This window comes from Lactuca virosa, chromosome 8 (assembly GCF_052849685.1).
Source record: "Lactuca virosa cultivar CGN04683 chromosome 8, Lactuca_virosa_CGN04683_v6, whole genome shotgun sequence".
NCBI classification, from domain to species: Eukaryota; Viridiplantae; Streptophyta; class Magnoliopsida; order Asterales; family Asteraceae; genus Lactuca; species Lactuca virosa.
Window position 1 is genome coordinate 3,008,846 of NC_136433.1, and position 16,501 is coordinate 3,025,346.

At 41.7% G+C, this 16,501-nt stretch overlaps 1 protein-coding gene and 1 non-coding gene across 2 annotated transcripts; one reads left to right on the forward strand and one right to left on the reverse strand.

The window, feature by feature from the left end:
- The first annotated feature begins 1,335 nt into the window (after nucleotides 1-1,335).
- LOC145135043 (small nucleolar RNA R71) lies at nucleotides 1,336-1,442 on the forward strand. Its single transcript, XR_013719524.1, has one exon. It is a non-coding gene; the product is annotated as a small nucleolar RNA R71 (small nucleolar RNA).
- Nucleotides 1,443-13,903: 12,461 nt separating this feature from the next.
- On the reverse strand, nucleotides 13,904-16,064 carry LOC145134890 (D-galacturonate reductase-like). The gene is made up of 4 exons (XM_079069701.1): nucleotides 15,695-16,064; nucleotides 14,884-15,127; nucleotides 14,573-14,755; nucleotides 13,904-14,276 (listed from the first exon to the last, which is right to left on the reverse strand). Exons 1-4 carry the CDS (start codon nucleotides 16,018-16,020, stop codon nucleotides 14,055-14,057), a joined length of 975 nt encoding a protein of 324 aa, XP_078925827.1. The 5' UTR covers nucleotides 16,021-16,064; the 3' UTR covers nucleotides 13,904-14,054.
- Nucleotides 16,065-16,501: the final 437 nt, after the last annotated feature.

The window sequence follows — 16,501 nt, forward strand, 5'->3', positions numbered from 1 at the left end:
TGAATAGGCTTTGGGTCCATAAGGTTTACCTTTTTGAAGAAAGAATATGGCATAATATTTATACTTGCCCCTGAATCAGTCAACGCTCGTGTGGTGATTAAGTTCCCAAATTGACAAGGTACGGTGATGCTTCCCAGATCGCCCCTCTTCTCTGGCAGCTCATTCAACACTATCTCAGCCACTTCTTCCATATTTCTTCTAGTTGTAAAGAGGCTCTTAAGCAAGCTTGCATATTTTGGCGTTTGAACTATCGTTTCAATAAACGGAATATTCACTTGGAGTGCCTTTATATGCTCCATAAACTTCCTATACTCTTCAATCTGGTCACCAGGTATGGATCGACTCGGAAATGGCAAAGGGTGCCGGTAAGGTTTTAAAGGAAAGCTGTTTTTGTCATCAGACTTTGGACTCGTCGAGTCCTTGTCTGGGACTCGGCGAGTCGAGTCGGGTTTACTCGATTCCCAGTTTTCTGCCTCTTCTTTTTGCACCTTTATGGGACCCTTCTGGATAGGGGTCAAAGGAGTGAAAATTTTCTCAGAATATGTTGTTATTGCATTCACATGTGCCATTCTTGGATTTTGTTCGGTATTGCTAGGAAGTTCACCCGGTGCTCTTTGTTTGATTTGTTGTGGAAGCTGGCCTAGCTGTTTTTCAATGTTATGAATGGATGCTTGCTGATTCCTAGGCATAGCTTGTTGATCTATCATCATAGCTTGGTTCTCTTTAATCATATTTCGTTGCTCCTTTATTGCAGCATCAGTATCATTGTGTCTCTTCTCGGATGCAACTGCAAATCTTATGAGCATATCTTCAAATTCTGGTTTCCTTTCTTGCACCTGTTCTTCCTTTTTATAAAAACCCCTTGCCTTTTGCTTATACTTTTCCTCCTTTGCCTTTTGTACTCATCGTACGGGAGCCATTCCTTCTTGGGTTTTCACCAATCATCATCATATTTATCGCCACTTGAATAGCACACTTGTGCTTTCCGGTTCCCATTCTCGTCCAAATCACAATCTCTAGTAAGGTGAGGCCTGTTACAATTCTCACATCCCACCCGGATAGCGTGGATAGATTGGTCCATCTTAGTCATTCTTCGATCCAAACTCTCCAACTTAGCCATCATTGCTGTCATGCTATCAGTAACTGAGTTCACCACCCCCTCGATTTGGTTCATTCCTTGGGTTATGATATTCTTTAGAGTGCTTAGAGAATTCTTCAATTAGTTGTTTTATCACCGGGGGTGCCTTCTTTGTGAGTGGTCCTCGCGAATCAAGGAGCTGCCTAGTTGTCACGTTCACTCCATCATAGAAAATGGAGACTTCTTGTTGATTGTTTAGATCATGATGTGGGTAGTTCCTTAATAAGACCTTGTATCTCTCCCACGCCTCATAAAGTGATTCGCCAGCTTGTTGCTCAAATTTTGCTATGGCTTTCTTCAACTTTGCTATCTTTGATGGAGGGCAAAATTGATCAATAAATTCCTCCCGCATCTTAGCCCAAGTGGTGATGGATCCTGGAGGGAGTGATTTCAACCAATCTTTCACAGCTCCCTTGAATGTGACTGGTAACATACGAAGCAAAACGGTGTCGCGGGCCACATTAGGGACATTGAAGTAGTCGGCTATATCATTGACCTCGTCTAGATGCTTGTATGCGTCCTCGTGATCTTTCCCGTAGAATGGGATTTCCTTAAGTTGGGCGAGTATGTGCCCCTTAAGTTCAAAGGTGGCGGTTGCGGGAATCGCAGGTTGCACGAGTCATGGGCCGGTATCATCACGCATCCTTTTCTTCCATTCGCCCATGGGAACTTCATCGATGTTAGCTAGTTCGCCTTCTATGTCGCTTCCTTCTTCGTATTCGGATTCATTTCCTTCTCCTTCGGTTTCGTACTCGGTGTCTTCCATCGTTGCTGGATTCTCCAACTTTCTGGCCCTTTTTCTTGCTAAAAGCTGATTTGAGGCTCTTAAATGGTGACTTCTTTGGTGTTGAAGATGATTCTACGGGTTTGTTCTTGTCCTTCTTAAGAGTGGATTCCGAGTTTTCGAGCGGTAGGATCAAGGGTGTGCCTGATCCTCGGGTCATAAAATACCTGAAAGAAAAAAAAGAACACACGTAAAAAGAACAAAAATGAAATAAAAAAAACGAAACTGGAAATTCGCCTTGGACTCGTCGAGTAGCTTCGACTGCACTCAGCGAGTTCAAGGTTAAGACAGAATTTTTTTTTATCAAAATACTAAAAACAGAAAAACTAACAAACTTAAACCTAATAACTAAATTACTAAAGCAGTAACTTTGTGCAAGATAAATCTCACACAAAGGGTCGATAACACTAACAATTAGAATTAATTTTTGAACCGTTCCCCGACAACGGCGCCAAAAACTGTGTGTGAAACGAACTAGTTTTATTCCTATTTTTTAATGTAAATTAGACATACAAAAGGCAGTGTACCTGTTAATTGGTGGTATAGATCTAGCAAGCAGGGTATCGAACACACGGAACGACAATTAAACTAACTACTAGAATCATCTAAAAACAAATAATAAAGGAAAGGGTTTTCTCTAGTTTTACAAGACTAGAAACTTAACTAACACTTAAACTAAGCAATTAACAGCTAAGCAAACAAAAATTCAACTAAATTCAATAATTAAGGAGACTTCTATTTAGGTTTGAATCATTTGTTCATATGGTTGATTTTTATGGCAAGTGCAATGGATTAATTAGTATTAGCTACCGATTAGTGTGATTAGGTTCACGTTCGCTATTACTAATCCTTAGAAAACAAATCAATTCAATCAATGGCCAGTTGGTTAAATTAACTAATTTCCTAGTTTATTGATTCGGGTTAAGTAAGACTTGTAGTAGCTAATTGAATTGGTCGTTCAATTAACCTCTTGTTGATGGTTCGTCACACAAGCTCACACATTAACTTACCTATTCCCTAGTTAACCCTAGTTTCACGTTCGCTATTCCTAGGCATATAACAATGTTTTCACATAAATCATATGAGATTAGCAATTAAGAGATGTTCATGCAACTTAATTTACTGGTTAATTAACAGAAAATAGTTGTTGTTAACACATAAGGTTCTTTAACAAACTTAACAAAACAATATTCACCAAATTAAATTAATCCAACCACAAAAATCAAACCATATTCACAAAATCATCTATCCTAAACAGAATATATGAGTCTTAGCTCATGATTACAGCAGAAACTAACTCAAAAACGAAATCAATTGGTTCATACATAGTTCAAACAAAAGATTAAGTAAAGAGTAAACTTGAATTTGCCTTGATTCTCCTCAAAAACGAATGTAGGGTTGATTCTCTGGTTTCCAGCACCTCAGCGGCACCTTCAATCGTAGCTTAGCCTCCAAGGTTTCATGAGAGAAACCGGGTGTCGATCTCAAAGTCCCTATTTATAGATTTCTTGAAACAGGGTTGACTCGTCGAGTCCAGGGACTGACTCGCCGAGTCCTTCATTAAAAATCCGTGTATGACAAGGACTTCTATGTTCGCGAATGTTTGTCGTGACTCGTCGAGTCAGGAATTGACTCGCCGAGTTCTTCATGATTTTGACTATTTTTCTTCTTTCTTCAATTCCATTGCTTCCAATAGCTAGTCCTGCTTCCTTTTGCTTCCGAGCATGTCTTTTAGGCTGAAAATAAAATTCAAATGTAATTAAGCACCTTTTGTTCAATAATCGTAATAAAATTGCCAAAATGTATTAAGATTCTATGCAAAATATATGATTAAGTATGCACATATCAGCGATGGATTGCAGACATCGAGTCTGCACAGTTGACGAGCTTCTGACCTGAGGGGTCGAAGGTCAGGTATGCTGCAGTATGTTTGAGAGAGAGGGCCAGAGACTGGTGGGAGGTAGTCAGTAACACATTGGGAGCCCCAACCATTGAGGCTATGACCTGGTCGGACTTTGTGACCAGATTTCGAGCTGAGTTCGCACCAGCTGTGTAGATTCAACAGCAAGCCAGGGAGTTTCTTGATATGAGACAGATGATGTGACAACCATCAATTTTTGGTCAAGTCAAAGTCAAATAAAGTCAACAAGTCAAACCGGTCAACTCATCTAACCCTTGTATATTAGGATTTACAATATGTTTTCTATTGTACAACGCACCATCTTAATACAAAATATCGCTTAGAGGTTTCATGTGTTCAGGAAATCTAAGCCCTAATCAGGGTAAGTGATGAAACTACTCGATAAAACACTATTACATACCGTTCGGGGGAGTATAACACTCATAACGAGGCTTAACGGGGTTTACAAAACTTGCATTACAAGGCTAAGCACTCGCAAAGGTCACAAACAAACTCTCTCTCAATCTCTCTCACTCTATCTCTCTCTCTCTCTCTCCCAAATCTCTCGCAAATCTCTCTCAAAATCTCTTTTAACTTTTTGTAATCACACGGGGCATCACGACCCTTAACTTAGTCAGAATCCACTCAAAATGGGAAGTTAAATTGAAAAACAGTCATTTAGAACCGAAACTACCCTTAAGAACTGAACCCATAAGGACCGAACCTCTCGGAGTCGAAGCTCCATTAGGACCGAAGCCACCTAAGGACCGAACTCACTTTCGGTCTGGATACTCACCTTCGGTTTGGTTCATCAGCCTTCAGTCCGAGACTCACATCCGGTTCAGCTACTTTCGGTTCCCTCCAACTTCGGTCCCTATCCTTACAACTGAACTCCATCTAAAACCGAACACACTTTCGGTTCTCAACCTCATTGGGCCGAATCTTCGGTCCTGACCTTGGATATTCGCAGGTTCACTTCTTTCTTCCCGGTTTTCGAGTACCTTCGCGTTTTAGGCCCGTTTTTCATGATTTTAACGTGGGATTTTCACCCAAATCCATATTTTATCATTTTCAACCCTCTAACATCATGATTTATCCATATCTTGGAGATTTCTAAGATATAATCCATAATATTGATTAAGATAAAGTGCAAGTACAAGAAGGTACTTTTGACTTTCCCCATAAAGTTATGACAACAAGTCATCCCCCATACCCACTCTATGACAACCTCCAGTCACTATTCACACTTTACCATATCAAATCATTTTCCTTTCATGCACCTTTCAACACTCCATATGATTCCCTAACCAAATCTTAGACAAACATTACCTTCTCCTCTAAGACTTCACTCTTTCACCAAAAGCAAACATATCTCTCTCTCATTTCCTCTCTCTCAAAACTCGAGATTTCAAGGGCTGATCTCAAGCTTTTCATCCACTTTGGTAAGTGTCTTCATCCTACACTTGAACATTCTACACACCTTCACTCGAATCATGGATTTCTTACACGAATATCGACATATTTGTCATTAGGATCTTCAAATCTGCAAGCATCTTCCAGGTGTTCTTGACTTGGAAACCCCCTCTCTTCAAACATCCATCTCAAGGAATCACTCAAGGTGAGTTCATACCCCTACATTTTCATGTTTTCTTCAAGTTTTAGGGGGGAATACAAGTTAAATCACCTTAACACAACTCAAACTCATACTTTAGCTTTTCACAGAAAAGTTGAGTTCTATTCACGGACTTTTTTGACCATCTTAAACTTAATTTCTTTCAAAACTGTTTAATATGAAAGTAGTTCAGGTTTATACCTTTCTAATGACTACTTGCACATCTCCATACGATTTTCCTACAATTTATGGAGATTTTTACAAAACTGTCTATCATTTCAGAAATGAATTCGTACCAGTCTGTGAATATGAACATTTTCACACAAGTTAGAGATCACTAAAAATCATAATAAAAATTATGAACAAACTAGACACAATTTCTAAACTCTCAGAGTTTACGGATTCAGTTTTCGACTTCGTATGATTTTTCTATGATTTTTCTAAAAACGTGCAGAAAAGTTAAAAACTAGTTAAACAGCTTACAATATTAACGACACTTTGTAATATGTTGAGCAAAGTGTATAACAATAAGTTTCTAAATGTTGAATGTATTTCTTGATAGTTTAACATCATAAACAGAAATTAGCCATTCATGATAAAGGTTTTCATTCACTTCGAACATGTACAATAAACTATAATAAGTATAGTTTATGGATTTTACATTACAAACATACTACATAAAAGGGGATTTATTTCCACCACAGAAAAGGTTTTACATTCAAACCACACGTAAACTCGTTAACGTAAATTGTGAGACATCTCTTCATTGTACTCTTAGAGTACGAGTTAAAATTCTTGTAAGTTATAACCAGAGTCTCTTGTAGGGAGAGCGTGATAATTGTATATAGATCTATATTGGGATTGACACCCCACACCTTGATGTTAGCTACAGTGGGACCTGCAAGTCCACGGGTGACAAATGTCATAACAGTTCCGAAGCCTGAAGAACGTCGCAGCAGGTCTACTCTGTCATAGTATGGTTATAGCGACTCACATAGGGAGATAACGACATATTTAAAGTTTACGGGAAATTCTACTTTAAAAAGGGGGTTTTATCTATTTAAAATTGCATACGTCATTACAAGTACGAAACACACACATACATTCGGTCTTGAGATCTAAGACTACATAACATTTTATAAGGAAAATATTGGATTTTTCTTGAGTATACATTACATTTACAAACAAAGGTTTTCAAATTCTACATCCAAAAGCTTATGAACTCACCAACTTAATTGTCGACACTTTTTCGAAACTACTTGTATTCTCAGGAAATCAGTAAAACAGGTAACTCACAGCTTTTGAGGATGGGACGCTAAGGCGTTAAACATTTCATTTTGTCACCATAATGTAATAGATTTTGAAACATGTAAACTCATACTATGATGTAACTTTCTCAATTACATTTATGGTGATTGTATTTTCTTTGGTCACTATTATACTCGTTGTTATGATACTATACATGAAGTCCTCCATCCCCGGACGTTTCCGCCATCCTTGGTTCGGGGGTGTGATAGATGACTGAGTCAATGGCAGAGATTACCGCCAAGTTCAGGGAGAGGGCGTTATTGGTGCCTCAGTATCCGAGTAATGAGGAGATGAGGAAGACCCAGTACCATGACATGTTGAGAGCTGATATTCAGAAACATGTCAGCTATTCAGCATGTCCGACCTTGGAGGATATGATAGTCAGGGCGAGGGAGAGGGAGATTGACATAGAGCACCTCAGGAAGAGGAAGGCAGAGACTGGGCAGACAACTGGGGTTTCTAGGAAGAAACCCAAGGGATTCGACTCGAGGTCGAAGGGCCAGTAGGGCCGGAGCCGCTGTGGGAAATGCGGCAGGCCACAGAGGGAGTGTGCAGGGCTGGGGGATCGGGCTGCTACAAGTACTACAAGACTGGGCACTTTAGCAAGGATTGTACAGCCCCTACCCCCACTATTCAGACATGAGACCTGATTTGCTTTCATTTCAATCAGAGGGCCGATAAAAAGGCCAACTTCCCTAGACTGACATCAGGAGCGCCAGTGGTGGCGCCAGCTCCAGCGACCCTGTGGATCACGGATGGCCGACTGGGCAAGACAGATGTTCCACTGGTGAGGAGTCGAGCCTTCCAGCTGATCGTCGAGGAGGTGTGTGCCGCACTGGATGTGGTGACGGGTATGTTTTCTTCTCCCTAACTCTTATTACATGTCGGTTATGATATTTATGTTTTATATTTTATGTGTTTTGTTTAGGATCGTTCCATGTGAACGGTATCCCAGTACAGGTGTTATTTGACTCGGGGGCTACCTAATCATTTGTATCTCTTGCGCTCAGCAGGAGGTTTGCTGAGTCTTTAGGCATGTTGGATTGTCCTTTAGAGGTCGAGATTGCTGACGACCGATCTGTCCGGGCATCGGAGGTCTACAGAGATTGTGTCTTGAGGATGTATGACGAGCGTTACCTCGTGGATTTGGTTCCTATTCCTTTGCGTGGGAACAAGGTCATAATAGGCATGGATTGGCTAAGCCCTAATGGGGCGGTGATCGACTGTGCGCAACAGTTGGTACGTGTCAGGACCCTAAGTGGGGGAGAGTTGGTGATTCAGGGCGAGAGGCCGCAACGTGGACTAGCTTTGTGTACAGCAGCGAGGGCTAGGCGCTACCTTCAGCAGGGTTGCGCATGTTATGTCGCCTACGTTATGGATACCCGGGAGGCAGGTAAGGCGACCGTGAGTGATGTGCCAGTTGTGCGGGAGTATCCGGATGTGTTCCCGGAGGAGTTGCCTGGGATACCTCCGGAGAGACAGGTGGAGTTCAGGATTGACCTAGTCCCGGGTACGGCTCTGATAGCCAAGGCACCATATCGGTTGGCTCCTCCCGAGATGTAGGAGTTGTCTACACAGCTGCAGGAGCTGTTAGACAAGGGATTTAACAGGACGAGCAGCTCGCCTTGGGGAGCCCCGATCCTGTTTGTGAGGAAGAAGGACGGGTCACATCGGATGTGTATAGATTACCGGGAGCTGAACAAGGTAACGGTGAAGAACCGTTACCCACTCCCGAGGATTGATCATCTCTTCGACCAGCTACAGGGGGCATCTTGGTTTTCCAAGATAGATTTGCATTCAGGCTATCACCAGATGAGAGTCAGAGATGAGGATGTACAGAAGACTGCTTTCCGGACTCGCTATAGCCACTATGAGTTCGTGATGATGCCCTTTGGGCTCACCAATGCCCCTGCCACGTTCATGGACCTCATGAACTATGTATGCAGACCGATGCTGGATCAGTCTGTGATAGTCTTTATTGATGACATCATGGTTTACTCCAAGACGCAGGAGCAGCATGAGGAGCACTTGCGAGAGGTGTTGGATACCCTGAGGAGGGAGAGCTTGTAATCCAAGTTCTCCAAGTGCGAGTCGTAGTTGTGCGAGGTGCAGTTTTTGGGGCACCTTGTTAACCAGAACGGTATTTTGGTCGACCCGGCCAAGGTGGAGGCCGTGATGAGATTGGAGGTTCCGAAGTCTCCATATGAGATTCGGAGTTTCCTTGGGTTAGCAGGCTATTATCAGAGATTTATTCAGGATTTCTCCAAGATAGCAGTACCCCTGACCCGGCTGACGAAGAAGACCGTCGTATTTCGTTGGGGGCCCGAGCAGCAGACAACGTTCGAGACTTTGAAGCAGAGGTTGTATGAGGCGTCGATCTTAGCCTTGCCAGAGGGCGTTGAGGATTTTGTAGTATACTGCGATGTGTCCATCTCGGGTTTGGGCGTAGTGTTGATGCAGATAGGGCACATCATCGCCTACACCTCGAGGCAGATGAAGCCTCATGAGGCGAACTACCCAACGCACGATTTGGAGTTGGGGGTTATAGTTTTCGCCCTCAACATTTGGCGGCATTACCTATATGGGGTCCATTGTACCATTTATACTGACCACAAGAGCTTGAGGTACCTTCTGGATCAGCCAAATCTGAACATGAGGCAGCGTCGGTGGTTAGATGTGGTGAAGGATTACGACTGTGAGATCCTCTACCACCCGGGGAAGGCCAAAGTTGTGGCCGATGCACTTAGACGTAAGGCATTCACATCCCCGATCAGAGACATCTGTCTGAGGATGACAGTGGTGACTTGACTTTTGGAGCAGATCCGGGAGGCCCAGCAGGAGGCTATGAAGGAGGAACACCAGAAAAGTGAGCATATTGTGGGTCATATTTCCTCCTTCGACTATGATAGCCGCGGGCTGTTGACACTTCACCGTAGAGTGTGGGTTCCTTACGTAGGAGGTGTGCACCAGATCCTGATGGAGGAGGCGCACAAGTCCCGATTTTCGATCCATCCCGGGGTGACGAAGATGTATAGAGATCTTCGTCCTGATTACTAGTAGCCCTGCATGAAGCGGGATGTAGCCTGGTATGTTGAGAGGTGCCTGACCTGCAGGAAGGTCAAGGCCGAGCACCAGAGACCTCACGGCAAGACGCAGCCGTTAGATATCCCTGTGTGGAAATTGGAGGATATTATTATGGACTTCATCACGAAGCTTCCCAGGACCGCGCGGGGAGTGGATTCGATTTGGTTCATCGTGGATCGATTGACCAAGAGTGCCCATTTCATTCTGATCCAGGAGAGCATTTCGGCCGAGAAGTTGGCCGACATCTACATCAGGGAGGTAGTAGCTCGACACGGAGTGCCAATTTCCGTGATTTCTGACCGAGATGTACGGTTCACTTCCAGATTCTAGAAGAGATTTCATGACGATTTGGGTACTCGTCTGCACTTTAGTACGACTTTTCACCCGCAGAATGATGGACAGAGTAAGTGGACCATCCAAACCATGGAGGATATGCTATGGGCGTGTGTCTTAGACTTCGGTGGTAGCTGGGATACCTACCTTCCCTTGGCAGAGTTTTCCTATAATAATAGCTACCACGTCATCGACCGTCCTCCCTTCGAGATGTTATATGGGAGGAAGTGCATAACCCTGATATGTTGGGGTGAGGTTGGAGAGAGGGTCATGGGGAGTACTGAAGTGGTACTCAATACGACAGAGAGGATCCAGCAGGTCCGGAGTAGACTCCAACCGGCCCAGAGTCGGCAGAAGAGCTACGCCGACAGACGTCGATCAGACTTGGAGTTTCAGGTAGGAGATATGGTCCTCCTGAAGGTGTCACCTTGGAAGGGTGTCATCCGGTTCAGGAAGCGGGTCAAGTTGGGCCCCAAATATATTAGTTCGTTCAGGGCATTGGCCCGGGTGAGGCGGGTGGCGTATTGACTGGATCTACCAGCCAAGCTTAGTCAAATCCACAGCACCTTTCATGTCTCCCAGCTGCGGAAGTGTTTGGTAGATGACTTCGCAGTGGTGCCTCTAGAGGATATTCAGGTGGATGACAGCATGAACTACATTGAGCGACCGGTAGCTATCCTCGACAGGAAGACGAAGGATATGAGGAACAAGAGGGTTGAGTTAGTGAAGGTGCAATGGCAGCACCGTAAGGGCTCGGAATGGACTTGGGAGGTGGAGGACAAGATGAGGGAGCACTACCCAGAGCTGTTTCCAAACGAAGTCTAAAATAAGTGGGGGAGATTTGTAACGCCCGGTTCCTGGTATGTATTTTAAATCAATTTATTCATTTTTGTACAGGAACTCGACGAGTTGGAGGCCCCAAACTTGTCGAGTAGGAACGGAAATTAGACGCGGAACTTCAAGTCTACTCGACGAGTTGAGGGATTCAACTCGATGAGTAGGGCTGCCAAAATGAAACCCTAATTTTCAGGGTTTAGCACCCTATTTAAACACCTTAACCTCCAAAGACTGACCTCATTTGCAGCCTCCATCGTCCTAAATCCTAGCCACGAAACCCTAACACACTTTTGAGAGTTTTGAGCCATTTTTGGTGCATTCTTGAGGTTTTGAAGAAGAGGATTCTTGAAGAAGGAGCAAGGACGTGAAGGAGGAGAGTAGATCCAGAAGTTGAGCTCCATTTCTAGTTCAGTAGAGGTATAAAGATCCTATCTTGTCTATTCAATGTTTAGATCTAGTTTTGGAGTGATTTCTCCATGTTTTGGTCCAAGATTGCTAGCTTTTGAGACTTGGATGTCCCAAGTGATTACTCTTTCAGATCTGTGGTCTAGAAGGACTTTCCTGGCATAAAGGTGCAAACTTTATGGCCATGGAAGTCCCTTACAAGCTTTAGGATGCCATTTTGGCCTTTTAAGCTCCAAAAGGTCATGCATGGAGAGAAAGTCAGGGACTTTACGTGTTTATATGGTGTCTAGGGTCTAGATCTCAGTTTTTATGCTTTAGTTTGAAGTATTATGGCTTTTGGATCAAGATCTATGTCTTAAAGAAATAGGGTTTGAGCTAAACCCATTAAGTAGGGCTATTAACGGGTAAAGTTGGAAACTTTACCCTTAAAAAGACATTTTCAGTATGTAGATGAAGTATGGGGCTTAGATCTAAAGGATAAGAGCTTAATCTATTAAGATGGCTCAACAGACTGAAGAACTCGTCGAGTCCATAGGGGAACTCGACGAGTTGGGTCGAACAATCCCGAGTCTGTAAAGGGCAAAAACTCGACGAGTTTAAGGATGACTCGACGAGTTGATTGGAGAAGTCCTGATTCTATGGATAGGAGGAACTCGACGAGTTGTGAAAGAACTCGACGAGTTGGATCGCGATTCATGGTTCCTGATTCATGAACTCGACGAGTTGATGAACCAACTCGGCGAGTTGAGTCAACCAGGTTGTTGACTTTGACCAGGATGTTGACTTTGACTTTGACCTTTAGCAAAGTTGACCCTTAAAGGGGTTATGAGTATGAAAAGGGTAATTAAAGGAAATGTTTATGTGTAGGAGTCTGAGAGGGGTTGATTTTAGAATAGGAGTTCTTGCAGCTATTCCCAGTTATCGAGGTGAGATACCTTCCAGTAGAAGTGGGTCGAAGGCACCAAGGCCGACCCACTAGTAGTTGATATAGTTGAAATGATTGTCTTTGTGATAATTGTCTGGTATGCCACTATCTGTTATGCTTTATGTGCTAGTATGCTATGATATTATGTAATAGTGGTAGGAGGGGTAGGTCAGACCCCGGAGCCGGTTGAGATAAACCGGATGGTAGATCGGGCACCCGGATATGCCTGACAGTATGTTATGCTATGTTATTATGTGGTAGTGGTAGGGGTGAAATAATCCTCGTAATCGGTTGAAATAAATCGGATGGTAGGTCGGGCACCCAGATATGCCTGGCGAGGTAGGTCGAGCACCCAGATATGCTTGACAGGGGTAGGTCGGGCACCCCGGTATGCCTGACAATGGTAGGTTGAGCACCCAGATATGCTCAGTAGGGTAGGCCGGGCACCCAGATATGTCTAGCAGTATGTTTACTGTATGGTATGTGGTATGATGGGGGAACTCACTAAGCTTTGTGCTTACGGTTTTTAGTTTTGGTTTCAGGTACTTCCTCTTCAAAGGGAAAGGAGCCGGCATGACTGCAGCGCATCACACCAGGATTTCCACACATGAGATCTATGGGATTTATACTCTGATATTATTTTGTCATGACATGTGTTGACTATGGATACATTGGTTTTGATATGAGATAGTACTATGATGTTTTCAGACAAATGGTTTTATAATTATTAAATTAAAAATGAAATTTTTGGTCGTAAATTTTGGGATGTTACAATACACCCCGCACATCCAGTCTCGGTGAGAAAATAGAAGTCAACATATCTCAATATTATTAATAATTACACTAAAATATGTTGATAACACTAAAATCACCAACAACCTATACGGCATCAACACAAGAATATTAACCTATACGTTAGTTAATTAATTTTCTGATACAGTTAATGTGTTAAATATGACAGTTATTTTTGAATCATTGGTTCATGATCGATTTATTGATTAGGATATACCTGACCGTTTCTGCCTCATGTATATAAAGGGGCACATGTAATCTACATGATGATAATATGATATTAATAAGATAAAATTAGTTTGGTGTTTATCCTTTTGAAACCTTATCTTCTCCCCAACACGAATCAAGTTATTGGAAACCCTAGCATCAATGTTAAAACTCGATCCGCCAAAGAGATTCAAGACGAATGTGACTATGTTGCTTTCATCTTGTTAGTGGAACCAAAGAAAATTCATAAGGCTTTGGAACATTTTGACTAAATTAAAGCAATGCAAGAAGAATTGACAAAGTTTGAAAGGAACTAAGTATGGATTTTGGTTTCCCCTGCGAAGCATCTAGTCGTCATAGGTACACGATGGGTTTTCCGTAACAAAGTTGATGAGTTTGGAACCGTCATTCGAAATAAGGTCCAACTCGTTGCAAAATGTTATATGCAGCAATAAGAGATTGACTATGATGAAACTTAGTCTCTAGTTGCTAGGCTAGAGAGGAGCCGTAATAGTTTTATACAAGAGGGAAAATACACATAATATGTATAGAAGGTATATACGTGGAAGAGGGAGTGATTGAGTCAAACTATTTGGGATGTGTTATTTATGTGATAAGTAGTTGATCATTCATATTTATATAAGCATGCAAACAAATTAACAATGTCTTATTAAAGTATGCATAAGTAGTTGATCAGTCACATTTATTTTTACTGATCATGATACTTCTTTAATCAAGCTCTGCATCAATCTCAGCCATTATATCGTTAGGCTCAGTTGTCATTTTGCCTATTAGATACACAAGCCTGTGTTGAGGAATCTGGTCGATTTTTTCCAGTTCCTCTTCAGTCAAGGACCAGCCGAAGATGTCTAAGTTCTGCTTCATCCTTTCTGTATTGAAGCTCTTTACTGCGATACTCACACCTTGCTCATATAACCATCTTAGAGAAATCTGCACATTTGTAATAGAAGTTTAGTACATGTGTTCACCATACGTACTATAGTGTTAGACTTCTGATGTGAATGTGTTAGTGTTCGACTTCATAGTCAACGCCTTATTCACTTTAACCAAGAACAATAACAAAAATAATAAAAAAAATAATAAAAATAAAAATAAAACAATATAAACCGAACCAAAGTTCATCTTGAATAATAAAGGAACATATTTGACTTTAAAAGTCATCTTGCGTCACGTTTTCTAATCTGCTGCTATATCTATATGAGTAGTAGTGAGACAATAAAGAGTACCTGAGCCACTGTCTTCCCATTGGACTTGGCAATTTCTTGGAGAACATCGCATTCCATGACATGGTTGTCTCCCCATGCCTTATTGCCGAAAGCACCTAGAGGGGAGTAAGCAGTCACGAGGATGCTATTCTCTTTGCAAAATTTAGTGAGTTTTTTTTGTTGCCAACGTGGGTTCATCTCAACCTTCAAACCAGATTTTAATGATGTTAGTAACAACATATTTTCACTTTGACTTGTGTTAAATAAAGTTATTATAAATCATTTTATGATGATAGCGGGTTAAATTTTATGTTTGAGTGGACGATGATCACCTGGTTGACAGCAGGAGGGATTTTTGCAAACGAAAGAATCTGTTGAATCAATTTAGGATAAAAATTACTGACGCCAATGGATTTTGTGAGTCCTAGACTTTGACACTCCTCCATTGCTTCCCATACTGCTTTGAGGTCAATTGCGGCTATACACTCTTTGGGAATAGGGAGTCTCACTTCATCTTGGTTTAGCTTCAGTGGCCAGTGTATAAGATACAAATCCACATACTCTAATCCCAGATTCCTACATTATACATATTTTTATTATTAGGTCGTATACTTTACGTCAGAGTCTAGCTACTTCTTCATTTGTGTTTATATATATAGCATGCATCGTGGACTTTCATTCAATGATTATTTAGCTCCCCCTCGATTTGGTTATCTTTTTCCTTACCAACCATGCATTATATATATATATATATATATATATATATATATATATATATATATATATATATATAATAGCAGCATAAAAGCAGGATGAAGTATCTTTCAATAAAAAAATATAGCACCCATACTAACCTGGTGATACTCAATCATGTATAAAAGATCTACAAAAACATATAAAAATTATATCTTTAATGAAATAAAGGTGATGTGATACAGATATTCTTTCTTTATAATTACCCTCTCCGTCCCGAAAACAGAGAGCAATTATAATTTTGATGATAACAAGGTTGTTAATGGTCAACCAGATCAGGTTAGTCGTGGTTTTAAACTTGAAAAAATCCCCTAAAACCCGACTCGGTAAACAGTAATTGTACTGAATATATGATACAAGTGAGATCGAGGGAGGGAGGCAAAATCTTACCGGAGACTCTGATTGATGGCTGGTAAAACAAGATGGCGGTCAGCGGAGATGCCCCACAGCTTGGTCGTAATGAAAAGTTCAGATCGAGACTTGATAAGACCCAGCCGGAGTGCTTCGCTGATACCTTCACCGATAGGTTTTTCAGTTCGGTATGTTACTGCGGTGTCGAAGTGACGATAACCCACCTTAATGGCGTCAACTATAGTCGATGGTGCCATGGCATCACTTCCATGGAAGACTGACGCTGCTGCTGTGCCCATTGCGATCACTGGCATGGGCCTGGGACCATCGGAAGAGGATATCATCATCCCCGGAATGCTTACCATATTTTGTATAAAACTTCGCTCCTCACTGGTTTTTGTGACAAGCTAGTCTTCTGGAATTTATAGAAGAGCTGACACTAAGATTATTATATTTAATTGGCACGGAAAACATCATATGTATAAAATAAAATGACAGAAACGCGCGCGTTTGTTACGTTATGTAAACTAATACGACCATTTATTAATTAAAGACAACGCCACATGACGATTGAGTTGTCACTGCAACTTGTATTTTTTTTTTTTGAACTGCAAAGCAATTGTATAAATAAATGAAAACCAGCCAGGAGCTGGAAATATTACAAAAACTAAGACAAAGTTGTATAACTAACCCAAACAAACGCCACAGGATATAGAAACCAAGACATGAGATCAACAACAAATTCGACAACACCACAGAAGTTGAACAAGAATGGAAACTATAAACTTTCTAAAATGCCCCAGCAAACAATCTGAACACCAGCACACACGGTGAAAAAATTAATGA

What these genes read in the sequence shown, in the direction of transcription:
- LOC145134890 (XM_079069701.1), bottom strand. Translation starts at nt 16,020, where the DNA reads ATGGTAAGCATTCCGGGGATGATGATATCCTCTTCCGATGGTCCCAGG. An exon ending in TCCCTCCTGCTGTCAACCAG is followed by an intron (nt 14,756 to 14,883) that starts GTGATCATCGTC and finishes TCTGGTTTGAAG; the next exon opens with GTTGAGATGAACCCACGTTG. An exon ending in ATGGGAAGACAGTGGCTCAG is followed by an intron (nt 14,277 to 14,572) that starts GTACTCTTTATT and finishes ACAAATGTGCAG; the next exon opens with ATTTCTCTAAGATGGTTATA.